The 26,138-nt window shown below is 36.5% G+C and overlaps 1 protein-coding gene and 2 long non-coding RNA genes across 3 annotated transcripts in view; 2 read left to right on the top strand and 1 right to left on the bottom strand.

The window, feature by feature from the left end:
- Positions 1-6,869: 6,869 nt before the first annotated feature.
- LOC112864974 (N-acetylated-alpha-linked acidic dipeptidase 2) overlaps positions 6,870-26,138 on the bottom strand; it is a 68,021-nt gene continuing 48,752 nt past the window's right edge. Inside the window, exons 16-21 of the mRNA XM_025927993.2 lie at positions 25,132-25,223; positions 23,803-23,893; positions 22,078-22,342; positions 19,210-19,291; positions 18,033-18,125; positions 6,870-7,102 (exon numbers count right to left, since the gene is read on the bottom strand). Coding sequence (XP_025783778.1) covers positions 6,913-7,102; positions 18,033-18,125; positions 19,210-19,291; positions 22,078-22,342; positions 23,803-23,893; positions 25,132-25,223 — 813 coding nt within the window. The 3' untranslated portion in view covers positions 6,870-6,912. The remainder of the gene's footprint in view (positions 7,103-18,032; positions 18,126-19,209; positions 19,292-22,077; positions 22,343-23,802; positions 23,894-25,131; positions 25,224-26,138) is intronic.
- Positions 7,102-26,138, top strand: part of LOC147576806 (uncharacterized) — an 859,087-nt gene continuing 840,050 nt past the window's right edge. Inside the window, exons 1-2 of the long non-coding RNA XR_015241156.1 lie at positions 7,102-14,903; positions 15,173-19,983. This is a non-coding gene — a long non-coding RNA (uncharacterized LOC147576806). The remainder of the gene's footprint in view (positions 14,904-15,172; positions 19,984-26,138) is intronic.
- Positions 20,301-23,165, top strand: LOC147576812 (uncharacterized). Its single transcript, XR_015241157.1, has 2 exons — positions 20,301-20,991; positions 22,952-23,165. It is a non-coding gene; the product is annotated as an uncharacterized LOC147576812 (long non-coding RNA).

Here is a 26,138-nt window from a genome sequence, read left to right as displayed (position 1 = left end):
TTTCTTTAAACAACTTAATCAGGCATGATATATTCTTAAGGTGGAAGAAAATGTGAAGATTGTGTGTGTCAATAAATAAAATCCACAAGTTTTAAATGTTTGACACATTGGGCTTATTAGAATTAATGGGTTTCTTACAATTATTAATGGAAGCTGGATTCTAGTAACAGACTGATCCCAGACTGCAGACTTCATATTTAGAGGCCAACATGGACTGGTTTTGATGTCTTAGGGATTCCTTCCAGTACACATACACACGCTCCCCTACAAAACATAATATCTGCAGGAGAAGACTGGATTGGATGCAGAGGGGAGAAAAAATTTAAGGGAGCAGAAAGCTACTAACAGGATAATGAAAATTAGAATTGGAATGTATTCAGGTGGAATTGTAGATCAGTTTTTCAGGCAGGTAATTTCAAACCATCAGGAAAAGTAAGTGTCTAATAACAGGACTTTATCATTCAATTGATTAGGTTAGAAGACCACACATTTTGTGATTGAAGCTTAGGAATTTAGCCTGTAGACCTAACAATAGCTGAGTTTTTGTTCAATAGCTTGGCAGCTAGTGTGCCAAGCACTTTGCTAAGTGTTTTTAGTGGCTTTTCACTTAAAGTTAGAACACCTTCATATGAATATATATACTATTATCCCTATTTTACTAATGGAGAAACGGAGGCAAAGGAAAACTGCATACTTTGCCTCAGGTCACATAAGTAGCAAACGGTGAAATTAGATTTTAAAATCAGGGACTTTGACTCCTAAGTCCTTAAACTCTAAGTCACCGTGCAAAACCTAAATTTAGAACACCATTTATTAGTCTTTTCTTGTTTAATATCAAACAACCAAAGTATCATAAAAAGATAATGAGCTTTCACTTTTCACAGTAATCGGTGGAGCCATTGACTTATCTGAGAAGGACCTCTAAAGGGCCAATGGGTAATTGACAAGAATTAGGGATGGAGTCTGCAGGACTGAATGAAAGTAATAGGCTCATGGCAATGAATTTGTCTTGTAAAGGCTTGTGCATGTAAGTAAACTTGGCCTTATTGTCATCTGGACTTTGGGACAATTTTCTGCATCTCTGTATACTTAGATGTAGGTATGATTTAAAGGCCATGTACTTAGGCAAAACACATCATTGTAATGGAGTGAAAGAAGCAATGCATTAAGATTATTAGTGTGTTAGGCAAATGAATTCTTTCAGTTATGTGAAACTGGATAGGTTCTCATTTGTGAAAAGTCAGGGAAGATGTCCCATCAAATTACAAGAGGACATTTATTTTAAAATAAAAAAATACTTAAAAAAAAAAAATAAAGGTTTATTTATTTTGAGAGAGAGTGCACAAGTGAGGTAGGGACAGAGAGAGAGAGGGAAAATCCCAAGCAGGCTCTGCACTGTCAGAGCAGAGCCCAACTTAGGGCTTGATCTCATTAACCGTGAGATCATGATCTGAGCTGAAATCAAGAAGAGTCACATGCTTAACCAACTGAGCTACCCTGAGTTTGACTAGATTCCTCATGCAAGTGATACAATATTTGTGTTTATGTGACCACCTTATTTCATTTACCATAATATCCTAACATCAGGTTCAGAATATTAGACTATCAGAGTATCTGGTTCATTCATGTGGTTGCAAATGTCAGGATTTCCTTCAAGACTAATATTCCATTATATGGAATACCACATTTTTTTAAAACATTTTGAGAGAGTGTGCGCACATATGTGTGCATAAGCAGGGAAGGGGCAGAAAGAAGGCAAGAGACAGAATCCCAAGCAGGCTCTACACTGTCAGCGCAGAGCCCAACACAGGGCTGGAACTCTTGAACCATGAGGTCATGACCTGAGCCAAAATCAAGTGTTGGATGCTTATCCAACTGAGCCACCCAGGCACCAGTATATTTGAAACTCTTAAAGTGCTTAAGGAGGTGCCATGCTAGGTGCTAAGGACTCTTAACACCATCCCTCTGCTAGGATGACTTTTTAAAAAAAATATATTTAACATATAATGTGTAAATTTAAGGTATACAATGTATATGTTGTAATATGATTTTGCCCCTGTAGCAATAATTAGCACCTTTATCACATTGCATATTACATAATTATAATTATTTCGGTAGTTGAAATAATTAAGGTCTAGTCTCTTATTAAGTTTGGTTATAATACAATTTATTGTTTTTATTGTACTATACATTATATCTCTAAGGCTTAACTACTCCTTGGTTTAAAGTAACTGCTCCTTGTAAATTTGTACCCTTAACATCTGTTCTTGACCCCACAACTTTCATCCCTTGGTAACCACCATTTTATTGTGTTTCTACAACTTCGGCCTTTTTAAATTCCACATACAAGTGATATCATACAGCATTTGTCTTTCTCTCACTTCTGTCACTTAGCATAACGTGCTCAAACTCCATCCATGTTGTCACAAATGGCAGGATGTCTTTGTCATGGGTGAATTATTACTCCAGTGTGTATATACACACCACATTTTATCCATTCATCTGTTGATGGACACAGGTTCTTTCCATATCTTGGCTATTACAAATAATGCTGCAGTGAATGTAGGGGTGCATATATCATTTTGAGTTAGTGTTTTCATTTTCTTTGGATAAATACCCAGAAGTAGAATTACTAGGTCCTATGATAGCTCTTTTTTAAAAAATTTTAAGGAGACTCTACACTATTATCCATAGAGGCTGTACCAGTTTACATTCCTAACAATAGTGCACAAGGGTTCCCTCTTCTCCACATCCTTGCTACACTTTTATCTTTTTGATGGTAGCCATTTGAATAGGTATGAGATCTCTCATGTTTTATTTTGTATTTTCCTGATGATTAGTGAAGTTGAGCATCTTTTCATGTGTTTTTGGCTATGTAGATATCTAGAAAACGTCTGTTCTGCCATTTTTTGGATTTGGGTTTTTTGTTTCCAAGTTGTAGGGAGTTCTTTATATTTTTTGGATATTAACTCCATGAGCTAGATGATTAGCAAAAATTTTCTCCCATTCTGTAACTTGATTTTTCATTTTTTGTTGAGTTTTGCTTTGTTTGTGCTTTTGGGGTCATATCCTAAACATTGTGAAGACCAGTGTTAAAGAGCTTCGTCTCCCATTTTTTTTTCTAGGTTTATAGTATCAAGTCTTACGTTGAAGTCTTTGATCCATTCCCAGTTATTTTCCAAGAGGAGTATAAGATAGGAGCCTAATTTCATTGCTCAGTGTTTATTCAGTTTTTCCAACAGCCATCTATTGAAGAGACTGTCCTTTCCCCATTGGATGCTCTTTTCTCCCTGTCAAATATTGATTGTTAAAGCGGGGGTTTGATTCTGGGCTCACTGTTCTGTTGGTCTCTGTCAGTTTTTGTGTCAATACCATGCTGTTTTTATTACTGTAGCTTTGTAGTATAGTTTGAAGTCAGGAGATACCTCCAGCTTAGTTCTTTTTCCTCAAGATTGCTTTGGCTGTCTGGGGTCTTTTGCAGTTCCGTACAAACTTTAGGATTGTTTTTTCTATTTGTGTGAATAATGCCATTGGTATTTTGATAGGGATTGCATTGAATCTGCAGATGGCCTTGTGCAGTATGGACATTTTAATACTCTTGATTTGTGAACACAGGATGTCTTTCCATTTGTCTTTAATTTCTTTGAGCAGTCTTACAGTTTTCATTGTACTCTTTCACTTCGTTGATTACATTTATTTCTAAGGATTATTTTTGATGCAGTGAATGGGATAATTTTTTCAGATGTTTCACCCTTAGTGTATAGGAATGTAACTTATTTCTGTACATTTTGTGTCCTGCAACTTTACTGAAATCCCTGATTAGTTCGTTTTTGTTTTGTTTTGTTTTGTTTTGTTTTGTCTTTAGGATGTTGCATATACAAAATCATATTAACTACAAATGGGACAGTTTCACTTCTTCCTTCCTGATTTGGATATGAGCAAGAGCTTTCAGTTTTTCTCAGTTGAGTATCATGTTAGCTATGGGTTGGTCATACATGGCCTTTATGTTGAGGTATGTTCATTCTATACCCAATGTGCCTGAAGTTTTTATCATGAAAGGATGTTGCATTTTAAATGCATAGATGATCGTGATTTTTGTCTTTCATCTTATTAATGTGATGTATGACATTTATTGTTTTACACGTATTGAACCATTTTTGCATCCCAGGGATAAATCCCATTTAGTCAATATGTATAAGCTTTTTGTGTTCTTCAATTAGGTTTGCTCATATTTGGTTGAGAGTTGTGTTCATCAGCAATATTGGTCTCTGCTTTTTGTTCTTTTCTGGCTTTAGCGCCAGAATAATGCTGGCCTTTTAAATGAGTTTGCAAATATTCCGTATACCTAAAGTTTTGGGAAGTTTGAGAAAGATGGTGTTAATTCTCGGAGTGTTGATTAGAATTTGCCAATGGAGCCATCTGGTCTTCGGTTATTTTTTGTACTGTGATGTTTTAAATTATTCAGTCTCTTGTTCCTTATTGGTCTATTCATGTTTTATGTTTCTTTTTCATTGTCTTGATAGGTTGTTTCTAGAAAAGTATCCTTTTTACCTGTTTTGGGGCATATAGTTGTTGATGATGGTCTCTTGCAATCCTGTGTATTTTTGTAGTATCAGTTGTAAGATCTTTTTTAAAAAAATTTTTTTTAATGTTTATTTTTGAGAGAGACAAAGTGTGAATGCGGGAGGGGCAGAGAAAGAGAGACACACAGAGTCTGAAGCAGGCTCCAGGCTCTGAGCTGTCAGCACAGAGCCCAACGTGGGCATCTCAAACTCACACACCATGAGATCATGACCTGAGCCGAAGTCAGATGCTTAATGACTGAGTCCCCCAGGCACCCCAAGATTGGTTTCATTTCTAAGTCTGGCTAAAGTTTTGTCAGTTTTATCTTTTTGATGAACCAGCTTTTAGGTTTTACTGATGCTTTTTTCTGAAAGAGATTTTATTTCTGCTTTTATTTCCTTCTGCTATGTCTAGACTTTATTTATTCTTTTTACATTTCCTAGAGTAACTTTCACAACTGGCTGTTTGAGATCTTTGTAATTTCTTACTATATGCATTTATACTGTAAACTTTCCTCTCAACCGCTTTTGCTGCACCCCATAAGATTTGATGTGTCATATTTCCATTTTTTTGACTCGTGGATTATTTAGAAGTATGTTTAGTTTCCACATATTGGTAGATTTTTCTAGCTTTCTCTTGCTCATTTCTATTTTACACTATTGTGGTCAGAAAAGATAGTTGGTATTTCAATCTTAAATTTGCTGAGATTTGTTTTGTGCCCTTTCATGTGATCTGCCTTGGCAAATGTCCATATGCACTTGAGAAAAATGTGGATTATGCTGTTGGTTGGAATGTTCTGTATATGACTGTTGAATCCATTTAATTGTGATGTTCTGATGTTGGATGTATAATTGTTTTATCTTCTTGATGTATTTATTATTAGTGACTTGTCTCTTAATGTTTTGGGCTTGAAGTGTATTTTTTCTGGCATAAATATGGTGATGCCTACTTTTTTTTGGTATCTACATGCATGGAATATCCTCCTCTGTCCCTACACCTTAAGTCTGTGTTTTTAGAACTAAAATGAGTTTCCTTTAGACAGCTATATAGTTAGGTGTTTTTTGCATCCAGCCACTTTGTGCCCTTTGGTGAATTCAATCCATTTATAATGACTTAACTAGTGCTGTCTTCTTTTTTGCCTCTGGTTATTTTTTTTATCTCCTGTGTTTCCTTTTCCCTCTGTTTCTACCTTTGTACAGTGGATTTCCATGGTGATTTCCTCAGTCTCCCCTTTTTTTGTTTCATCACTAGATTTTTGTTTTGTCATTAGCAAGTGGCATACATAAAACATCTTATAGGTAAAGTACTTGTAAGGGAAAACGTTAAGAAATAGCTCACGGGCGCCTGGGTGGCTCAGTCGGTTGAGCGTCCAACTTTGGCTCAGGTCATGATCTCATGGCTCGTGGGTTCAAGCCCCACGTTGGGCTCTTGCTTACAGCTCAGAGCCATGAGCCTGCTTCAGATTCTGTGTCTCCCCCTTTCTGCCCCTCCCCTGCTCATGCGCTCACTCGCGCACTCTATGCCTCAAAAATCAACATTAAAAAAAATAGCTCATTATATATGTAACATCCTTGCTTAATTACATGGCTTTGGCACATAATCACTTGTTCTAATTATCAGCTGTTGATTAAAGATGATAAAAACATAACTTATGAAACAATAACTTGCAAGGGTTACTACAGTTGACCCTTGAACAGTGTGAGGGTTACGGGTGCCAATCTACCAGGCAGACAAAAATATGCATATAACTCTACTCCCTAAAAATTTAACAGCTGATAGCCTACTGTTGAGCAGAAGCCTTACCAATAATATAAACAGTTGATTAACCCATATTATATATATATGTATTATATGCTGTATTCTTACAGTAAAACTAGAAGAAAAATTTAAAATCATAAAGAAAATGCTGTATTAGAAAAAAATTATGTATAAGTGGACTTGTGCAGTTCAGACCCATGTTCAAGGGTTAACTGTATTTTTTAACTTGGTAAGAAGCTAACAAACTTTTCCAAAATGGTTGTACCATTTTACATTTCTACTAGCAACGTCTGAGAGCTCCAAGTTCCTTGTCATATGGTATTTGTGGGAATTTTCAGTTACTTTATGTCTTTCTGCCCCAAGTCTGGAGTTCTTTTGTTTTATTAGATTAACGATTTGGTGATGAAGTTTTAAATTTTTAAAAAGCCAAAAAACTCTTTACAGATGAACAGAATGGAAGTCTAAATCAAAATAGGACATGAAAAGCAAGATTATTGAATACTCTGGCTTCATAAGTGATCAAAATACAAGGAAAGATTTTATCCTGAGACTTTCAGTAACACTTTTAATGGCCATTTGGCTGAGACCTTCCTATAACACTTCTTTCAGGGTTCCTGCTGCTGCTTGAATTGTAAAGGCTGCAATAGAAATGTGTTTCTTTACTTCTGTCCAGGCTGATTGAGGGTCTTCTTTATTTTCAATATCAAACATAGCATCGTAGATCCCAGGAAATGATTCTCCAGCGTATTTGTTGTGGCTACTGGGAGCAAAGATGATGTGCCTAATAGAAAAAAAAAACCCAAACAACAACATAGAGCAGGTTGAGCTAAAGAGTATATGTACATACGTTACATTTTACACACTTCTGTCTTCATTCCCTTTCCTTAGATGACATCTTAAGAATACTGTGTCTCCTCCTGGCATTCACTTTTTTACTCCAAAATGAAGACCTATAATTAATTTAAGATAGTTATGTGACAGTATAATTTTAAATAAAGAAAGTTGACCATATGCATTCACTAAGATTACTCTCATAAATCATGTTGCTGCCCATACCAATTGGAAGAAAATGGGTTCATTCTCATAAGTTGTGTACCTCAGTTGTCCGACTGCCAAGACACCCGAACAGTGAAAACAAGTATGCTTTATGGATATATTTACTGAGAGTGAGAAGAGATTGAAAAAATAATTTATCTGTGCGTTGCCTTTTTCAGAGATTCAACAAGAATGACACTTGTTCCGATACTCTTTAGACATTAAAAATCAATAATTAAAAAAGCGTGTATTGCCAATATATCATAAATGTAAGGATGATGAATGAAGTCCATGTGAATTGCCTACAGACACATTTAATTTGTAATCTAGAAGGAAAGTTTTGCATTTGATTTTTTATTTTGTCTTATAACTAGCTGAAGAGAGCAAGCTACTTCTCTTCCTCTGGAATGCTGCTTTCCAGAAAAGGACATATTTTATTGAATACCATGATAAGGAATTAGGTCAAAATCCTACAGCTTCTTTAAGATGTAAATCTACTGTCTGAGACAATATGAAACTCTATGTAAGTTAATATTAACGATCAAATAGAAATTTATAATGTAAATCATTTAGATTATCCAAACTACATCAGGATTTATTTCTCTTGGCTTTTAAATCTTAACATGGCCTCAAATGGATCTTTCTTAGAGCCAGTGTTACATACTGAACTGCTTATAAACATTGATATTCTGACCTATATATGACTTGAGATATTCTACATGAAGTTTATAGCTATTCATAAGTATACTTGCTCTCTATTGGAAAACTGTAAAAGCAGAGTATAGGAAAATACAGATAGATACTAAGAATTGTATAAACCTGGTTCGAATCATTGACCTGACATCTAATACCCCTGTGGCCTTTCACCTTGGCTAAATTGTTAGGTATTCTATTCTTTTTGATGCAGTTGGAAATGGGATTGTTTGCTTAATCTCTCTTTCTGATAGGCCATTATTAGTGTATAGAAATATAATAGATTTCTGTATATTTTGTGTCTTCACCATATGATGAATTTATTCATTCTAACAGTTTTTTAGTGGATTCCTTAGGTTTATCTATATATAATGTCATCTACAAATAAGTAATGGTTTTATTTCTTTCCAGTATGGATGCCTTTTTCTTGCCTAATTGCTCTCAGTAGGACTACCAATACTATGTTGGAAAAAAGTGGCAAGACTAGGTAAGCATTCTTATATTGTTCCTGATCTTTGAGGAAAAGCTTTCAGCTTTTCACCCTTAAGTATGATATTAGCTGGAGGTTTGTCATATGTGGCCTTTATTATGTTAAGTTACATTTTTTTACATGACTTTGATGAGTTTTAATAAAAATGCATGTTGAATTTTTGTCAAGTGCTTTCTCTGCCTCTATGTAAGACTTTATCCTTCATTTTGTTAATATGGCATGACATTGATCTGTGGATATTGAACCTATCTTTATATCCCTCGGATAAATCCCATTTGATTGTGGTACATGATCTTGTTTTAATATATTGTTGAATTTGGTTTGCTAATATTTTGTGAAGGATTTTTGCTTCTCTGCTCATCATATTGGCTGGTAATTTTCTTGTGGCATTCTTATTTGATTTTCATATCAGGGTAATGCTTGCCTTTTAAAAGGAGTTTGGAAGTGTTCCCTCTTCAGTTTTTTGAAAGAATTTGAAAACCAGTGGTACTGATTCTTCTTTCAATGTTTGGAGAAGTTACCAGTGAAGCCGTTTGGTCCTGGACTTTGGTTTGTTGCGAGATTGAGGATTACTGATTCAGTATCCTCCCTTTCTTTTTACATATACATTTCTTCATGCTTCAGTTCTGAAAGGCTGTATGTTTCTAGGAGTTTGTCCATATGTTCCAGGTGGTTCAGTTTGTTGGCATAATAGTGTTGATAGTCTTGTATGTTTGTATTTCTGTGGTATTAGTTGTAACATCTCTTTTATGTGTCCAAACCCTTTCTCTTCTTGGTGAATCCAGTGAATGGTTTATAAATTTTCTTTCAAAGAATCAGCTCTTCATTTCATTGAACTTTTCTTTTGACCTTTTAATTTCTTATTTCCTTGATTTCCTCTTTATTTCCTTCCTTCTACTAACTTGGCTTCATTTATCATTCTTCTTCACTGAGGTGGGATGTTAGGTTGCTTGAGAATTTTACTTTTTTCTTGGGGTAGGTGTTTATTGCTGGTGAACTTCAATCTTAGAACTGCATTTGCTATATCCCATAAATTTTGCCATCTGTATTTCCCTCTTCATTTTTCCCAAGGTATTTTCTTATCTTTTGATTTCATGACCTGCCCTATAGTTGGTAGAACATTGTTTAATTTCCACTTTTTGGGAATATTCCACTTTTCTTGTAGTTGATTACTAGTTTCATATCACTGTGGTCAAAACAGATGCTTAATAGTTCCTAAGTCTGTCAAGACTTATTTTTTGATATATGACCAATCCTGGAAAACATTGCACATGCTCTTGCAAGAATGTGTGGTTTGCTTTTGGATGGAACATTCTGTATATATCTTTTAATTTCATATGGCCTAATGTTACGTTTAAGGGTAATGTTTCCTTAGTGATTTTTTTTGTCTAGAAGCTAGCCATTGATGTGTGGCGTTAAAGTCTCCTCCTCTTGTATTCCTGTCTCTTTTGATGTGTGTTAATACCTAATTTATATGGTTGGGTGCAGATACATTTACAAATGTTATATCCTCTTGTTTGACCCTTTTATTACTATGTAATTTCCTTCTTTGTCTCTTATTACAGTCTTCGTTTTAAAGTATTTTGTCTGATACTAGGATAGGTATTCCTCCTTTCTTTTGGTTTCCATTATGCATTAGATGTCTTTCTCCATGCCTTCAGTTTTCATCCGTGTGGGTCTTGACCTCTGAAGTGAGTCTCTTCTGGGCGCCTAGGTGGCTCGTTTGGTCAAGCATCCAGCTCTTGACTTTGGCTCAGGCATGATCTCACAGTGAGTTCGAGCCCCACATTGGGCTCTGAGCTGGTGGTGCAGAGCCTCCTTGGGATTGTTTCCCCTTCTTTCTGCCCTTCCCCCCGCTTGCGCTCACTCGCTCTCAGAAAAAAAAAAAAAAAAAATGAAGTGAGTCTCTTCTAGACATCATATAGATAGGTCTTGTTTTTTTTATTCATTCAACTACCCTGTCTCTCCATTGCACATTTATTCCATTTACGTTAAAAATAATAGGTATGTACATATTGCTGTTTTGTTAATTGTTTTCTTGCTGTTTGTAGTTCTTGCTTGTTGCTTATTTTGCTCTCACCCTTTGTGATTTGATGGTAGGTATGCTTAGATTTTATCTTTCTTGTATCTACTACAGGCTTACCTCATTTTATTGTGCCTGACAGTACATTTTTCGTTGTTTTTTTTTTTTTAATTGAATGTTTGTGGCAACCTTCCATCAAGCAAGTCTTTTGGCACCATTTTTCCAACTATATTTTTTCACTTTTTGTCTCTGTGTCACAATTTGGTTATTTTTATAATATTTCAGACTTTATTATATTCTTTATTGGAACACACTTGACAATACAGTGTTATTTGGGGTGTATAATAGTAATTTGACAGTTACATACATTAGGAATGCTCACTGCCATAAGTGTAGGTACCATCTGCCACCAAAGTTACTACAATATAATTGACTGTTTCCCTGTGGTGGACTTTTCGTCTTCATGGCTTATTTATAACTTCAAGTCTGTACCACTTAATCCCCTATTTTGTCCATACTCCCCCCCCCCCCCCCCTTTCTAGCAACCACCAATTTTTTTCTTGGTTCATTTGTTTTGAAGTGAAATCATATGGGATTTGTTTTTCTCGGACTTACTTCACTTAGCTTAATACTCTCTAGGTATATCCATGTTGCAAATGGCAAGATTTCGTTCTTTTTTATGGTTACTGTTGCGGTGTGTGTGTATGTGCGTGTATACATCTTTCTCCATCTGTTAGTGGACACTTAGGTTGCATCCCTATGTTGGCTATTGTAAATAACACTGTATTAAATAACGAGGCATATATTTAGTTGAATTTGCGTTTTTGTTTTTTGGGGGGTAAATACCCGGTAATAGAATTACTGGGTCGTGTAGTATTTCTATCTTAAGTTTTTTAAGGAATGTTCATACTGTTCTGTAGTGGATGCACCAGTTTACATCCCCACTAATAATGTATGAGAGTTCCCTTTTCTCCACATCCTTGCCAACCCTTGTCTTTTTGATACTGGGCATTCTGACATTGTGAGGTGAAAACCTCATTTTAGTTTTGATTTGCATTTCCCTAATGATTAGTGGTGGGGACCATTGTTTTTCATGTCTTTTTCTCTTTGGAAAAATACATATTCAGGTTCTCTGCCCTTTTTTAATCACTTTTTTTGTTGAGTGGTAGCAGTTCTTTATTTTAGACATCCCTTTCCATTTTAGATTTCCTTGTTGTTTTATTGATGGTTTCCTCTGCTGTGCAAAAGCTTTTTAGTGTGCTATTCTCCCTGTTTATTGTTTTTGGGGTTTTGTTTTTTGAGTCTAATGGTTTTAGCTCTCACATTTACTTAGGTATTTAACCCATTTTGAGTTTATTTTTGTGATAAGAAAGTAGTTCCATTTCATTTGTATGTAGCTGTCCATTTTTCCCAGCACCATTTATTGAAGAGACTGTCTTTATTGCACAGTCTTGCCTTTTTTGTACATTATTAATCACATAAGCATGGGGCTCTCTCTTCTGTTGATTTATATGTCCATTTTTCTTCCTGTATCATCACTATAGCTTTGTAGTATATATTAAAATCTGGGATTGTGATACCTCCAGCTCTGTTCTTGTTTCACAAGGTTGCTTTGGTTATTTAGGGTGCATTTTGTTTCAATGCAAATTTTAGGATAATTTATTCTAATTTTGTGAAAAATGCTATTGATATTTTGATACGGATTGTGTTTGCTTGTTTTGTGCTCCCTTGTACTCTTCAGAGTACAGGTCTTTCACCTCCTTGGTTAAATTTCTTCATAGATATTTTATTCTTTTTGATGCAATTGTAAATGAGTTTTCTTAATTTCTCTTTCTGCTTTGTTTAGTAGTATATAAAAACAGAATAGATTTCTGTGCATTTGTTTGGTACCCTGCAGCTTTACTGAATTCATTAGTTCTAATTTTTTGGTGTTTTTAGGTTTTCTGTATGTAGTGTCATGTCATCTGCAATAGTGACAGTTTTACTTCTTATCAGTTTGGATGCCTTTGATTTCTTTTTCCTGTCTGACTGCTGCAGCTAGGACTACCAATATATGGTGAATAAAAATAGCATGAGTGGGCATCCTTGTCTTATTCCTAATCTCAGAAGAAAAGCTTTCAACTTTTCCCCATGGAGTAATAGGGTAGGTGTGGGTATATCTGAAATGGCGTTGATTACATTGAGGCATGTTCCCTCTAAACCCACTTCACTGGTAATTTTTATCATGAACAGATGTATTTTGTCGAATGTTTTTTCTGTGTGATTTTTATCATTTATTTTGTTAATGGTGGTCTATCATATTGATTGATTTGTGGATACTGAACCACACTTGTATCTCTAAAATCTGACTTGATCATGGTGAATGATCCTTTTAGTATATTGTTGAATTCCATTTACTGTTTTATGGAAGATTTTTGCTTGTCTGCTCATCAGATACTGGCCTTAATTTTCATAATCATTATATTTTAACTGCTGCAATCTTAAAATAAAACTTTAATCGGTGAAGAGTTGCTGCTTATGGATGAGCAAAGAAAGTCGTTAATTTTAGATGGAATCTTCTCTTGGTAAAGATGCTGTGAAGATTCAGCAGTGGCAACAAAGGGTTTAGAATATTACATAAACTTAGTTAAAAAGCAGCGGCAGGCTTTGAGAGAATTGACTATTGAAATCGAACAGCATCACAACAGAGAAACCTGAATGGAAGACTTAGCCACAACCAGTCCAAACTTCAGCAGCCACCACCCTGATCACCAGCTGCCATCAACTTGGAGGTAAGACCTTCCACCAGCGGAAAAGATTACAACTAGCTGAAAGCTGAGATGATGGCTAGCATTTTTAGAAATACAGTATTTTTTAATTAAGGTATGTACTTTGTTTTTAGAAGTGCTTCACACACCTAATAGACTATAATACAGTATAAACATAACTTTTGTATGTACTAGGAAACCAGAAACTTCATTTAAGTTGCTTTATTGCAGATCTCTGTAACCTAACCTGCAGTAGATCAGAGGTATGCCTATGTAGCTGTTTGGTTTGTGGTTACTATGAGCCTTACGTAGAACAAACTACCAATTTAAAGTAGACTTTCATGAATATGACAGTTTTACTTTGAAGGCATTCTAAAGCTCTGCCTTTTTACTCTTACCCATCCTACCACCATGGTTTAGGTTTTACTTCCTCTTACTTGTGTGTATCCCTTAGTTATTAGTTATTTTTACTACTTTTGTGTTAACCTTCATACCATTACTTTTACTCTAATGTGTATCTTTACCAGTAAAATGTTCACTCTTCCTGTTTTCTTGTTACTAATCCACACCTTTCCAACTTAAAGAGCTCCCTTTAGCATTTCTTAGGAGGCCAGTTAATGGTGACAGATTCCTTTAGCTTTTGTTGTTCTGGAATACTCTTTCTCCTTTAGTTCTGAAAGATAACTTTGCAAGAGTGTATATTCTTTCTTGATTGGAAGTCTTTTTCTTTCAGCACTTGCACTCTCTCATGCCACTCCTTTCTGGCCTGCAAAGTCCTGCTGTAAAATCTGCTAATTAGTGTATGGGGGGTTCTTTTGTATATAAGAAGTTCCTCTCTTGGCTGCTTTTATCCTGGTCTTTAACTTTTGACAATTAGTGTTTTGCTGTGGGTCTCTTTTGGTTCATTTTATTTGGAATTCTCTCTGGGCTTCCTGTTTCTGGATGTTGGGTTCCTTTTCTAGGTTTTCAGCCCCTTTCTGTCTCTTCTGGGATCCCTGTCATGTGAATGTTAGTTGATGTTTCCTCTAAGTCTTTTAAGCTTCCCCCCCCCCCCACCCCGCGCTATGGGTGAATTCTAATACCCTGTCTTTAAGATCAGTGATCCTTTCTTCTGCTTCATCTTGTCTGCTGGAAAACCCCTCTAATTTTTCAGTTCTGTTATTGTATCCTTTAGCTTTGTGATTTCTATTTGGTATTTTTTTTTTTCCAACTTCTGTGTTCATCCATTCTTCCAATTTTGGTGAGCATATTCATGGCCATAGTTTGAGCTCTTTATCAAGTAGATTATTTATCTCCATTTCACTGAGGTATTTTTCCAAGGTTTCATTGTAATTCTTTCATTTGGAACATATTCCTGTTTTTTTTTTCCTCTGTTGGTCTCTGTGCTTTAGATGAAACAGCCACCTCTCCCAATGTTGAAAATAAACCTTTTCATTCAACCTTGCCCTATCATTTGTTTCTCAAACTTGTGGTCGTCCAAGCAGACTATTTTTAAGAGCTCCTGGTAGCTGAGGGTGTGCCAAGACCTGTCAGTGTACCAAAGGGGAATCTCTTGCCACCTAAATTCAGGATGATTGAAAGCTGCTGCCTGAGGGTCTGGTTTCCAAACTTTCTGTGAGACTGCAAACATAAGCTGTTTTCTGGAATATACCAGCAAGCTGTAGTTATGAGCACAAAGATGGCACTGCCCTAGTCCACATTGCCTGAGAGTATCTCCATAGGCCTCTAGATGAGTGCCAAATCTGAAGCCTGCTCTTAGGCTGAAGCTTCAGGATAAATATGCTTCTTCTACAAAAAGAGGATGTGAGTTTCAGTCCACTGTGCAGTGGCATCTGTTTCAGGAGGCTCCCCACCCCCACCGAGCGAGCCACAAACACCAGGGTGTGAGAACTCCCCTCCCAGAGGTGTTGGTGCTCTGGAACAGGCAGAGTGAGAGCACAGAGCACCTGCCCTCTGAGGCCTCTGATAACTAATCCTTAGATGTGTGTTTTAATTAGAAGCCTGCCCCTCAGGCTGTAACCATGATGATAAAACTAAGACCTCTTTCACTGGAAGACTGAGCTCTTGGATCTGCTGTCTCTTGGCTGTGCCCTGGGGGTAGCTGCTTCTCCATTGATTACTGTCCTGTGGGACCCATCAGCCTTGCCCTGTTGGCCACCAGAGCCATACAATGTACAGGTGTCCCCTGCATCAGCTGCAAAAACTGGGGTGCTGGACAAAGGTGCAAACTCCATTTGGGGATATGCCATCAAGCTGGGGAAAGCAGGGGGAGAGTGCAAAGAGGCTTCTCAGCCACAGACTCGTAGATACATGCCAGACCAGAAGCTTTCTCCTGAGGCCAGAGCTCCTGGACAAAAAGTCCTGTTTCAGTCCACTATCTGTGCAGTACACTGTAGGTGGTAGTTAGCCAAGAACCATCTCCCAGTTGTCCCAGTCCCATGGGACCCAGGATTATAAGACCCTCTGGCTCCAGAGCCAGTCAAAGGGCATCCCTGGGCAGCAGCTTTAAAATGTAAGTGTAAAGGCTCCCTTCCAGGAGATACTGGCACTTTGGAGCTCAGCAGAGGAAGAATGCGAAGATGGCACCCACCAGCCTCCATCCCAGAGAACAGTCCAGCATGTGCCTCCACATGATGCATTAAAGCTAGCAAGTGAATGTTTCACGTGAAGTCTGCTTTTCAAAGTGCTGCTTGTGCACTGGATCCTGTGGCAAGTGAGTCCATTTAAGCCCTTAAAGAGCCGTGCCTCAGTTCTCCACAGCCCTTTGGGTCTCTTGAATGTGAGCACACCATTAGTTTCCATAGCCAGATGTTTTGGAGGCTCATCTCAGGCATACGTCTGAAAAGCTGGTGAGTCCTATTTGAAGTTTGAGCCCTTCATTCCCCAAGGAGAGGTTCTGGGTTTATAAATTCCCTCCCAATTGTGGGTTGTGTGCCTTGGGCCAGGTTTATGGCAGAATTAGTTCTCAGACTCTCCTACCATCTTCAGTCAGGCCTTTTTCTTGTTTGATAATGAAGGGGTTGCGCAGCTAGTCTTCAGGTCTCCTTCGGAGGAAATGTGGTTCACACAGAGTTGTAGCTTAAGTGTGTCCATGGGAGGGGGCGAGTTCAGGGTCTTCCTGCATTGCTCTTGTACTGCCTGGGCTTTAGAATATAGTCTTAATATTCAGGTAATAGTTCTAAACATATTTTCAAAATATAGTGCAGTCTTTTTAGAAGACAGTGTGGCAGTTACTGAAATTTAAAATGTGTTAAATCCACATACTCATTAGATATTAGGACATGTTCAAATAGGACACGGGGGCATCCTACAGTATTTATCCCAATAGTAAATAAAAACTCAACAAGGACTTTAAAAATTACACATATAAGCCATACAGTGGAACACTGTACGCCGGATATATACCGACATGGGAGGATCTTGGAGATAAATTGTTACGAAGAAAGAACAAGCTGAAAAATAATGTGTACGCCCATTTATATAAATATAGTTGGATGAATATATATACATATACACACATGTGTATATAAAACATTTTCTTTAGAGACTAGCAAATGGCTGGGTATGGGTTACAGAAGGGAATGCTGAAGGATCACTGTCCCTTTTTATTCTACAAGGCTGCATTCATTTTGACAAAATAGAGACATTTTGCTTATAAAATACAAATACAGGCAGGAGAGGATTAACATGTAGCTTTGCTTTTCGCTTTTAATTTGACATGTAAATACTTAACTGATGGCTGCTATTATTTATATGAATTATTTTCTGAAAATAGCAGCCATTTACTGAATATATCCCTCTCTGAGCTCAATCTTCCACATGCCTGAAATATATAAACCTGTGGGGTGAAAGCAGTTATCTCCTTAAACAGCTAAGGAAAATGAGCTTTAGAGAAGTATTTTGCCCAGGTTACTTAGTATGAGCCAGAGCAGGGCTCTAAAAAAGCCTGTGCTTCTAATTAAATATTAATACTAGTCACTAATATTTATAAGAAAGCTAACATATAGAACTATCTCTGGCATAGGTTATCTGATGATAAACAGCCTCGTAAATTTTCACCAAGGAACCACAGTTTAAGAGGTATCTTAAGAAACTGGAGTCTGCCCAAGCACACAGCCAAGATACTGAAAGAAAACTTGACGTAGAAATACAGAAACAAAAAGGATATTTCTTCAGAACATGGCAGCCATCTTTAAAAACCTAAAATGTTACATGGAAATAGATCTAGATTTATTCTATTTGATTTTGGAGAGTAGATAGGATTAGAAGGAGAAAATTACAGGGAAAAAGATCTTATAAAGAAAAAATTCTATTAAAGTAGACCTCTCTTAAAATGGGATGGACTTCCTCATGAGGTGGTAAGCTTCCTACAATTGGAAGATTCAGAGGCTAGACAAGCTACTTACCTCAGATCCTATAGAAGAAATTAATGTAGAAATTTGAACTACACACGCTCTAAGATACTAATAGCCTTTATATTTACAGGTTATTTTTCAACTGTCATTTACATCTGTAGCAAAGCAGTAAACAACATGAAATTAATTTTTCTGATACTACAAGTTACACTGTTCTAAATGCATAATCTTACCCGTATTCTTCTCAGCATACATATTCACCTTCCGTTCATCTGATGGCAACAGTTTAAAGCAGACTTTGGATATGCTGGTTTTGGTCACACTGGAGTATTTAATATCCTTTAGTGGAACACATGTTGCTTCCTTACCTATAGAACCGCCTCCCTGGTAAACCAAGAGGATCGATGAATGCTCTCTCCAGGAGCATCAACTGGTCATTCATGATTCTCACTGCAATAGGACTTTGAAAATAAGAAATAGGTAACTGTAACTCTTTCATGGAACTATAGTTTAAAATAATATAGCATAAGGCATGGAAAAATAAACTTCTAAAATACGTAGGTTTTTAAGAAAATACATATTAACAGTAATGCTTTATATATAAGCTACATATAACAAGAGGGTCATCTTCCTAATATTCAGAGTAAGAGAGACCTACTGGAGATGGCTTGTTTTGTTTTTCAAGACCACAGAAAGAACTAAAAGTTTTAATTCTCTCTAGGAGGACAGCCAGGCCTCCTGCAAAGGCCGACTGGGTGTACTATCAGTTGTTGATAAGCCATTCAGTTCCACTGTGGAAGAAAGTTGCAGAATAAAGGCTGAACAACAACAAATGAAGGAAGGTCGGAGCAGTCTGCAGGAAGGGTGCCAGTCTGCAGGAAGTTGCCCATCATGGGCTGGGAATCCCCTTTAACACTTGGCATCTGCCAACTCTTCCTGGGGTGCTACACAAACTCTCTGGGCTTTCCTACAATCCAAAGGAGAGAGAAGCCCCTCAGAATGAAGGATAATCTTTCTGCCTATATGGGTAGTGGGAGAGCTTACTCTAATTGGATCTGAAAAAGTAAATGTGATAGGACAGTTTATGCTTGTTAAATAATGCTTTGAATAGAACTTTTCAAATTATATTTCAATCTAAAAGTGGCAAAAATTCTATCAGTAAAAGAATTCCTACACTGGTCATAGAAGTATTGGGACATTAGTAAAATATACTACAAGTGCATTTACCCACGGAACGATGAATTACACTCAAAATTCTTGTGCAGCCTCCTGAAGGCATGAGGCTGTCCCTTGTCTTGGGAGGGGTTTTCAGTCTACCAGATAGAGCACTGCTTCTCAAACTTCAGTGTGAATACTGACCATCCTGGGAGTTTGTTAAAGTGCAGAATTCTACGTTTGATGACAAGCTCCTAAGTGATGCTGATGCTGTAGTTACAGACCTTAATTTGGGTAGCAGTGACTTATAGCTGCCTGCCTAGGTAAGTGTACACGATTCACTCTAGTAACTAGATTACTTTTCAAAAAAACTTTACATTTGAAACTTACTTGTTAAGATCAACTTCTGTGAGTCTTCTATGAAAATCTGAAGCAGCATCTGAGAAGTTTTTCACAGCAGAAAATAAAGAATCTTTTAAAAATAGAAAAGTGGAAGGTATATTAGTAAATGCTTCTTATTTCAGATGTTCACTTCCCTGCCCTCCACATTCCAGGATGACAGGACTGAATAGATATTAAAACTGTTTTTCTACTGAGCCTTCTTGTACATCCATGAAGATCAGAAAATATTGTAACAAAGAGATAATGGATAAAACAACATTTCTAAATTGGTTCTTCATAAAGGAACTTTCAAGAGTCTAGGACATAATTATTTTAAGTCCTAATTTACCATTCATGTAGATAATCATTCAATATATATTAATACAACTTCTGTATGCTAGATACTGGCTACAGCTATAAATTGAGCTGTGTTCCTGCAATAATTAGAGAATAAATCAATGTTAACCAACCCCTCTTTTTAAGCAGTGCATTTAAGATCTTGTTTAAATGCAACCTGTGACAAGCTGGTGTATGTGGACTCAAACAGGATCAGGTCTGGTCTAGTCAAGCTTTTCTTTAGTTAACATAGATTCTAAGAAGTGAGAAGATTCTCAACATATTTTTTTATTACAACAACCTGTATCATTTTCCATCTTTTCTAAACTGAACATTAGCATAAATCATTGATTTCCTTCATTAATCCTGTGATACAGGGAATACAATATTCATTTGGCAGAGAAAGCACTTACTGCTCCACAGGATTTCTGTTAGGTCACACAGCTAGTAAATAGTTACTTTCAATATAAAAGACAAGGTCTTTTTTAGCCCTAGATATCCTTTAAGCTCTAATTATTGTTGCTATTCTTTTTTTTTTTTTTTAATTTTTTTTTTCAACGTTTATTTATTTTTGGGACAGAGAGAGACAGAGCATGAACAGGGGAGGGGCAGAGAGAGAGGGAGACACAGAATCGGAAACAGGCTCCAGGCTCCGAGCCATCAGCCCAGAGCCCGACGCGGGGCTCGAACTCACAGACCGTGAGATCGTGACCTGGCTGAAGTCGGACGCTTAACCGACTGCGCCACCCAGGCACCCCTATTGTTGCTATTCTTAAAGCCAAGTACAAAATAATCTAATAATAGATATTTTTGAAGCCAAAGAGTGTTGAGTTGAGGAAAGAATTTTAAATTTCCAATGAATCACAATAGTCAAATTGGATAAGAAATAAAGCATGTGCCTGGTATTTAGTAACCGGTGAATAACTTTGGCAAAAGCAATTTCAGTAGAGTGTTAGGAAGATAGGACAGTACTAGATTGGTAGAAGGAAGTAGAGAACTGGAGACCATGTAAATTACATAGCCATCCTATCCATCATTCATTCATTAAAACATGTTAGGGACTGCTTTTTGCCTGGCACTAAATGAAGAATTTTGATTGGGAAGGGAGTAGGGTACATTAGAAGAAATGTTTATAAGAAAGTTACAAGATGGTTTAACGTGGATGGAATATTGCCACTGAGGTGGAGAGGGTGAAAATATGGGGGGAAAGGGGCATTAATAGAGTAGGTTAAGTCACTTTGTGTGAAGAGTGGCCTTCCCCTGTAACTGTGTGCTTTCTCTCTCGGTTGGATCCTGACTTAAAGTGATAAAAGGTAATTCACCAAAAGAAAATTGGGGCATCTAGGAAAAGAAGAGGATGCTGGCGAGCCACAGAACTGTGAATGTCTTATCTCGCTGTCAGCTCTGCTTATTCCGATTTCATTTGCCTCGTTAAAGAGACTCTCCAATCCAATTGTATGTAAATACAATTTCCTAGATTTTCTTTGTATCACTTTATCTAGATCATAGTACCTGCTGCTCATGACTTTGAAGATTACTAATTTGTATGCAATATTCCAAAGCCATTGCTGACTTCTCTCTACTTACTCTGTGTCCCTACAGTACTCTTTGTAGCGTCCTATAACAGCTTGTCCCTGGCATTTTTGTCTTTTCCCTCATGTGAGAGCCTGTGCTCTTTGAGGACAATGATTATTTTTCAAACATTTGGTATCTCCCAGGAAATAACACAGTAGACAGTAGACACTGAGTACATACTTGATAATTTTGGTATGTACTAAGAATATCTACTCCCAGATTAAAACAAAATGGTTATAGTAAAACAGTACTAGTAGGTAACGTTTATAAGACTCACCACTGTGTCTATATATCCAACCAACTGAATGTCCCACAGCAGTCTTGGAAACGTTATATTCTTTACCATTTCACTCAGAGGAAATTGACAAAGGTCATGTAACTTTTCCAACATCACACAATGACTAAATATTAGAACCGGGATTTGAACCAGGTAACTGCTTCTAGACCCAATGCTCAGTCCTTTGCACCTTACTATATTTCATCCCTGCTTTGTTGGAGATAGCATAGTACATAACAGTTACCACAAAATGGCAATGTGAATATAAAATGAATATAAAATACACAAAATGAAACAATGCTTAACCCAGGTAAAAAAATCTCCATGTAAACAAAAATATACAATAATTATATATGTAGTGGAATTGGTTTTCTCTATTTTCCCATCTTCGTGCAGTATTGTATTTTTATAGTATTGTTCTTTTAACAGCAAAAATATTTCTAAAGGCAGCAATATAGGGAAAATATTAACCAACCCAATGTTCATAGCACTAACTTAGCAAAACAAATTCATCCTACAAATACCAGGTTAAATGACATTCTTTAACGGTGTTTCAAGTTTTTTCCTAGAAATCAAAATTAAGTAACGCAAGGATGTATTCTAGAATGAAAGAGTGTGCAGTGATGACAGTCGGAGACAATATCTGAAAGCTCTAACTCAGATTATAAAATATACCCAGCCATTCTTACCAAATGATACTCCATGGTCTCTCAATCGTTGGTCATGTTTCTTAGATAAATTGTAGATGCTTGTTGCATAGTTTTTCAAAGCTTTTGCATAGTCTTCAATATTGAAAGGAATGATTATAGAGTCTGCAAGCTCATAAACCAGTGCCCCTCGTAACTGAGCCACTGAAAGCTGTTTTTTAAAAGTAGGGTCATAAAAATTCTCTACTAATTCAAACGTCTCATAAATTGTATGGTATACCGGGTAGCTGCTGTACTTATCTGTTTTCTGGGGAAACAAAATATGGGTAGGTACTGAATATAGACAAACATTAAATACTCCAATTATAATATTTATGTAATCTTAAAAATGCAGAAATAAAAATACAACCATGTGGAACTCTGAGTTTTATCATGAAGCAAAAAGTTAAAATCTAACAGTTTCACCAACTATTCACCCATTTAAAATTTTACTGTTATTTATCATTCACATAATCTTCATTCAAAATACTTCAAAATTGTTATTGTATTTCTGATAACTGAAATTAAGGCATACATACTCAAATTGCATATTAACACAGTTTACAATTATCTATCAATTGTTTGGAAATGAAAGGTTCTGGGCATCTAAGATCTGTATAGAATCTACATTTAAGCACTTTCTCTGCCTTCCCAAACTGTATAACCAAATGCCATCTAACCTTTATTATGCAGTTAAGGGCTACCATTGTAAACTATTACATAGATGTATTTTATATAAATATTTGTTTTACTCCTTAGGTCTGCCTTTCCTAAGTTTAGTCTTACCTATATGCTACTTTGCTATAAGGTTAACATTTTTACTGCGAATCCTTGTGTCAGTCTCTCTCTTGTCTAACGTCCTGCTTTTAATCTGCAGTTTCTTAGAAACTAGACAACTGTGTTCAGATTGATGACAGAATATAAAAGTGAACAGGCCTTGAAAGAGTTTAATGAGTATCAGGATACAGATTTATTTTGCTTTCATCTCTGTTCTGATTCTGGAGAATCAGATTTACAAAAGGTATGTATTCTAGGCAAGCAAGACTGTGTATTGCAATTATGATTTGAAAATTATTAAAATCTGTGACAAATCTGGGTTTGCTGATGTAATCTTCAGTTTGGTTTATCACATAATTTATAACCTAGACAAGCAAACACGGCACATGTTGGCATATTCAAATACTCACATATCATCAGTGTGTTTGAATGGCAATGGTGCAAACTGATCAGAAAAGTTAGTCGACTTTTAAAAATCAGGAGGAACTTGTTTTATTCCCTACTCAGGAGCCCTGGACTCAGATGACAGGCAGGAGTGAGGGTGTGAAGAGGGGCTACTGACAGTGAAGACTCGTGGCCTAGCATTCCCTGTGACTAAAACAGGTTCTTCACATGCACATTTTCCTCAGGAAAAGTGGGGGAGAATGGGATTTTCCAATAAAGCCTGAATGAAAACAGGGATGTGCACTACTTGGTTCTGCTAAGCAGCGAAGCACTTGGCAGTAATCTCCCAGCTACCATTTCATTGAATAATCCTGCAAGGAAAATTCACTGAATAACCCAAATTAATTCCTAGTCCATCTACAAAGAGACATGAAGTCAGCCTCCAGCCCTGGAATTCTTCCCAGGCCACATGACCTGGTGCCCTGGTACCAAACAACTAAACAGTTTAAAATTCGTAACAAGAAGTTGGATAAAATGCTATGTATCCAAAATAATGAAATGGCTTACCCTGTTCTTAGTGTAACGGGCTCTGCCTGAAGCAATCCCAAGTCTCTGAAAGTAAGCTTCAAAATCACTTCCAGATCCCAGCTTGTTGATTCTAGATGTAGAATATAAGTGTATATACACACACAAGGATATTATAAATGCATAAGTTAAAAAATATGAAGTTAAAGAAACAGAAACATGAATCCTGTCCCAGGAATAGCAAGGAATTGCACAGCACATTTACAAAAATTAGAAGGTACACCACCCCAAGCTACTTTCCTGTCACATGCTGGAAATTGCTGCGTTAAACCTGTAAATCTGCACTGACTACAGTCACAGTTGAACAGTGCCACCGAAGACAGCAGCCTAGTGACTGTGGTCTCTCTCACACCGTCAGTCTTTTAGAATATTTACAGAGAGGAAAATTTAGAGAATACAGAGAATACAGAGAGAATATTTAGAGAGGAAAAAGAGAAAAATAAAATTTGGTCACTACCCTCAGAGAACTATAGTAAGAAAACTGCCATGATAAAGTGTATTTAGGATCACGAAGAATCTATGCCTTATTTAGAAAATGAAATTACAATATATTTTTTTGCATGTAGTTAAGAAACCACTACATACATACATATGTAATATATATGCAATAACATGGGAAAATTTATGATAAAATGGTAAGCAAAGAAGAAAATTATAGGTGTATTAGAAAATACATACTTCCAATGTGTTTTTGAGATGTAGGTATTTTAAAACCTTTTTTTTGACTCTAGTTTTTTTTTTTTTTTTTTAATCATGTAAAACTTTTACAATGGAAACAAACTTTCACAAGACTTATTTGGAGTATGTAATGGAGCTATTAACTGTTACCATCATCTGCTGGTTTATAGAAATAGTATTGCAGGAGAAAAAAAATTGAAGAAAACTGTTGTGTGAATGAAAAGTAAAAAATTAATACATTCTATATTCATTACAGGTAAAGACACAATTTGGTAGTGACTTATAATGCCCCTTAAACTTAGAAGCAAATAATCCATATTTCATCATTATCATTTGGTGTCACATTAATGCATTGAATACATATCTAAAATTTAATACAAAAATGCAAAATAATACCTGATAATGTGGCAGAATAATTTTGGCTAAACATTTGCAAAAGTAGAATTTATTATAGATTCAAAGACTTGGCTATTCTGTCCCATTAGCAAATTGAAGGCTACACAGGGATTCTTTGGGATTATCTTTCTTCTACTCACATTGTTGACACAGCTGAGAATTACATTTCTGGAGAAACAACGGGCAAAGGGGAATTCACAATTGATCCTAACGGTAGAAAATATACAAGTAATTCACCTAGGAAAATCTTTATTTTCAGATGAAGGGTCCTTTTCCAACCAGCTTTCATAAAGAGACTTACTCTCAAAACCATCATCTGGGCTGGATATCTGGAAAGAAACATCAAATATTGGGAATTAGAGGCAGAAGCAACTAAATTTATGTCGATAATAAAACCATAGGTTATCAACTTCTAACTATATGGACATATATCATGTTCTTTATAGAAAAACAAGCAAATGACAAAAAAATACAACCAAACTCATGTTAATTTTTGTTGCCTGCCTATTGATAATTTTGCCATGTACGTGAGATAAAAATCTCTGGCTTATTTTGGTAAACTTTTTTAATAGAGTTGCAGATTTATAACAAATGTTATCACTTTAATTGTTAGCAGTTTAGATGTCCTTGAGTAAGTCACTGGGGGAAAACTTGGATACAAGATTTACATAAGTAAGTTGCTTCTGTCCTAAAAGACCTTTAAAGAGAGGCCTCAGGGTGGCAGGTGTGGCTGAAGCATCTAAGCCTGACAAGGGCAATGTAAGTCCTGGTTTTGCAGAGCCCGAGGGGAAAGGAGGAACTGTTTTGGAAAGTCCAATTGTATTCAAACCAAGTTGGAATCTGATGGGTTTTAAAAGCTCTGCATAACCTCACATTTCTCTTTGGGGATTTTAAGAGCTTCTATGAATACAAGAACCTTTTTTACTGCCCCCATTAAAGGTACGGCCATTAACTTACACTCTGCTCTCTCCAATCTTCGGCAGGGCCACAAGGTAGAGTGTGTGGACTGTGAAGGCTGAGGTGCCTGTTTTAGATCCTCATGAACACACGTATTGCCTGAATTTTGTGTTTGTAGCTCTGCTTTGTTCAGGAAAAGGCATACCCTCCTTGCGCAGCTCTGAAAGCATCATAACCTATGGTGCGTTGCTTCCCCTCTTCAAATGCTAGTTTTCTCAGCTGTGGAAATGGGGATAATGGTCCCCATCTTAACATAAACATCAATTCCTCTGATATTTTCTGTGGCC

Source organism: Puma concolor, chromosome D1 (genome assembly GCF_028749965.1).
Source record: "Puma concolor isolate L17-30 chromosome D1, mPumCon1.1.hap2, whole genome shotgun sequence".
Taxonomy (NCBI): Eukaryota; Metazoa; Chordata; class Mammalia; order Carnivora; family Felidae; genus Puma; species Puma concolor.
This window is presented reverse-complemented; position numbering and strand designations above follow the sequence as displayed.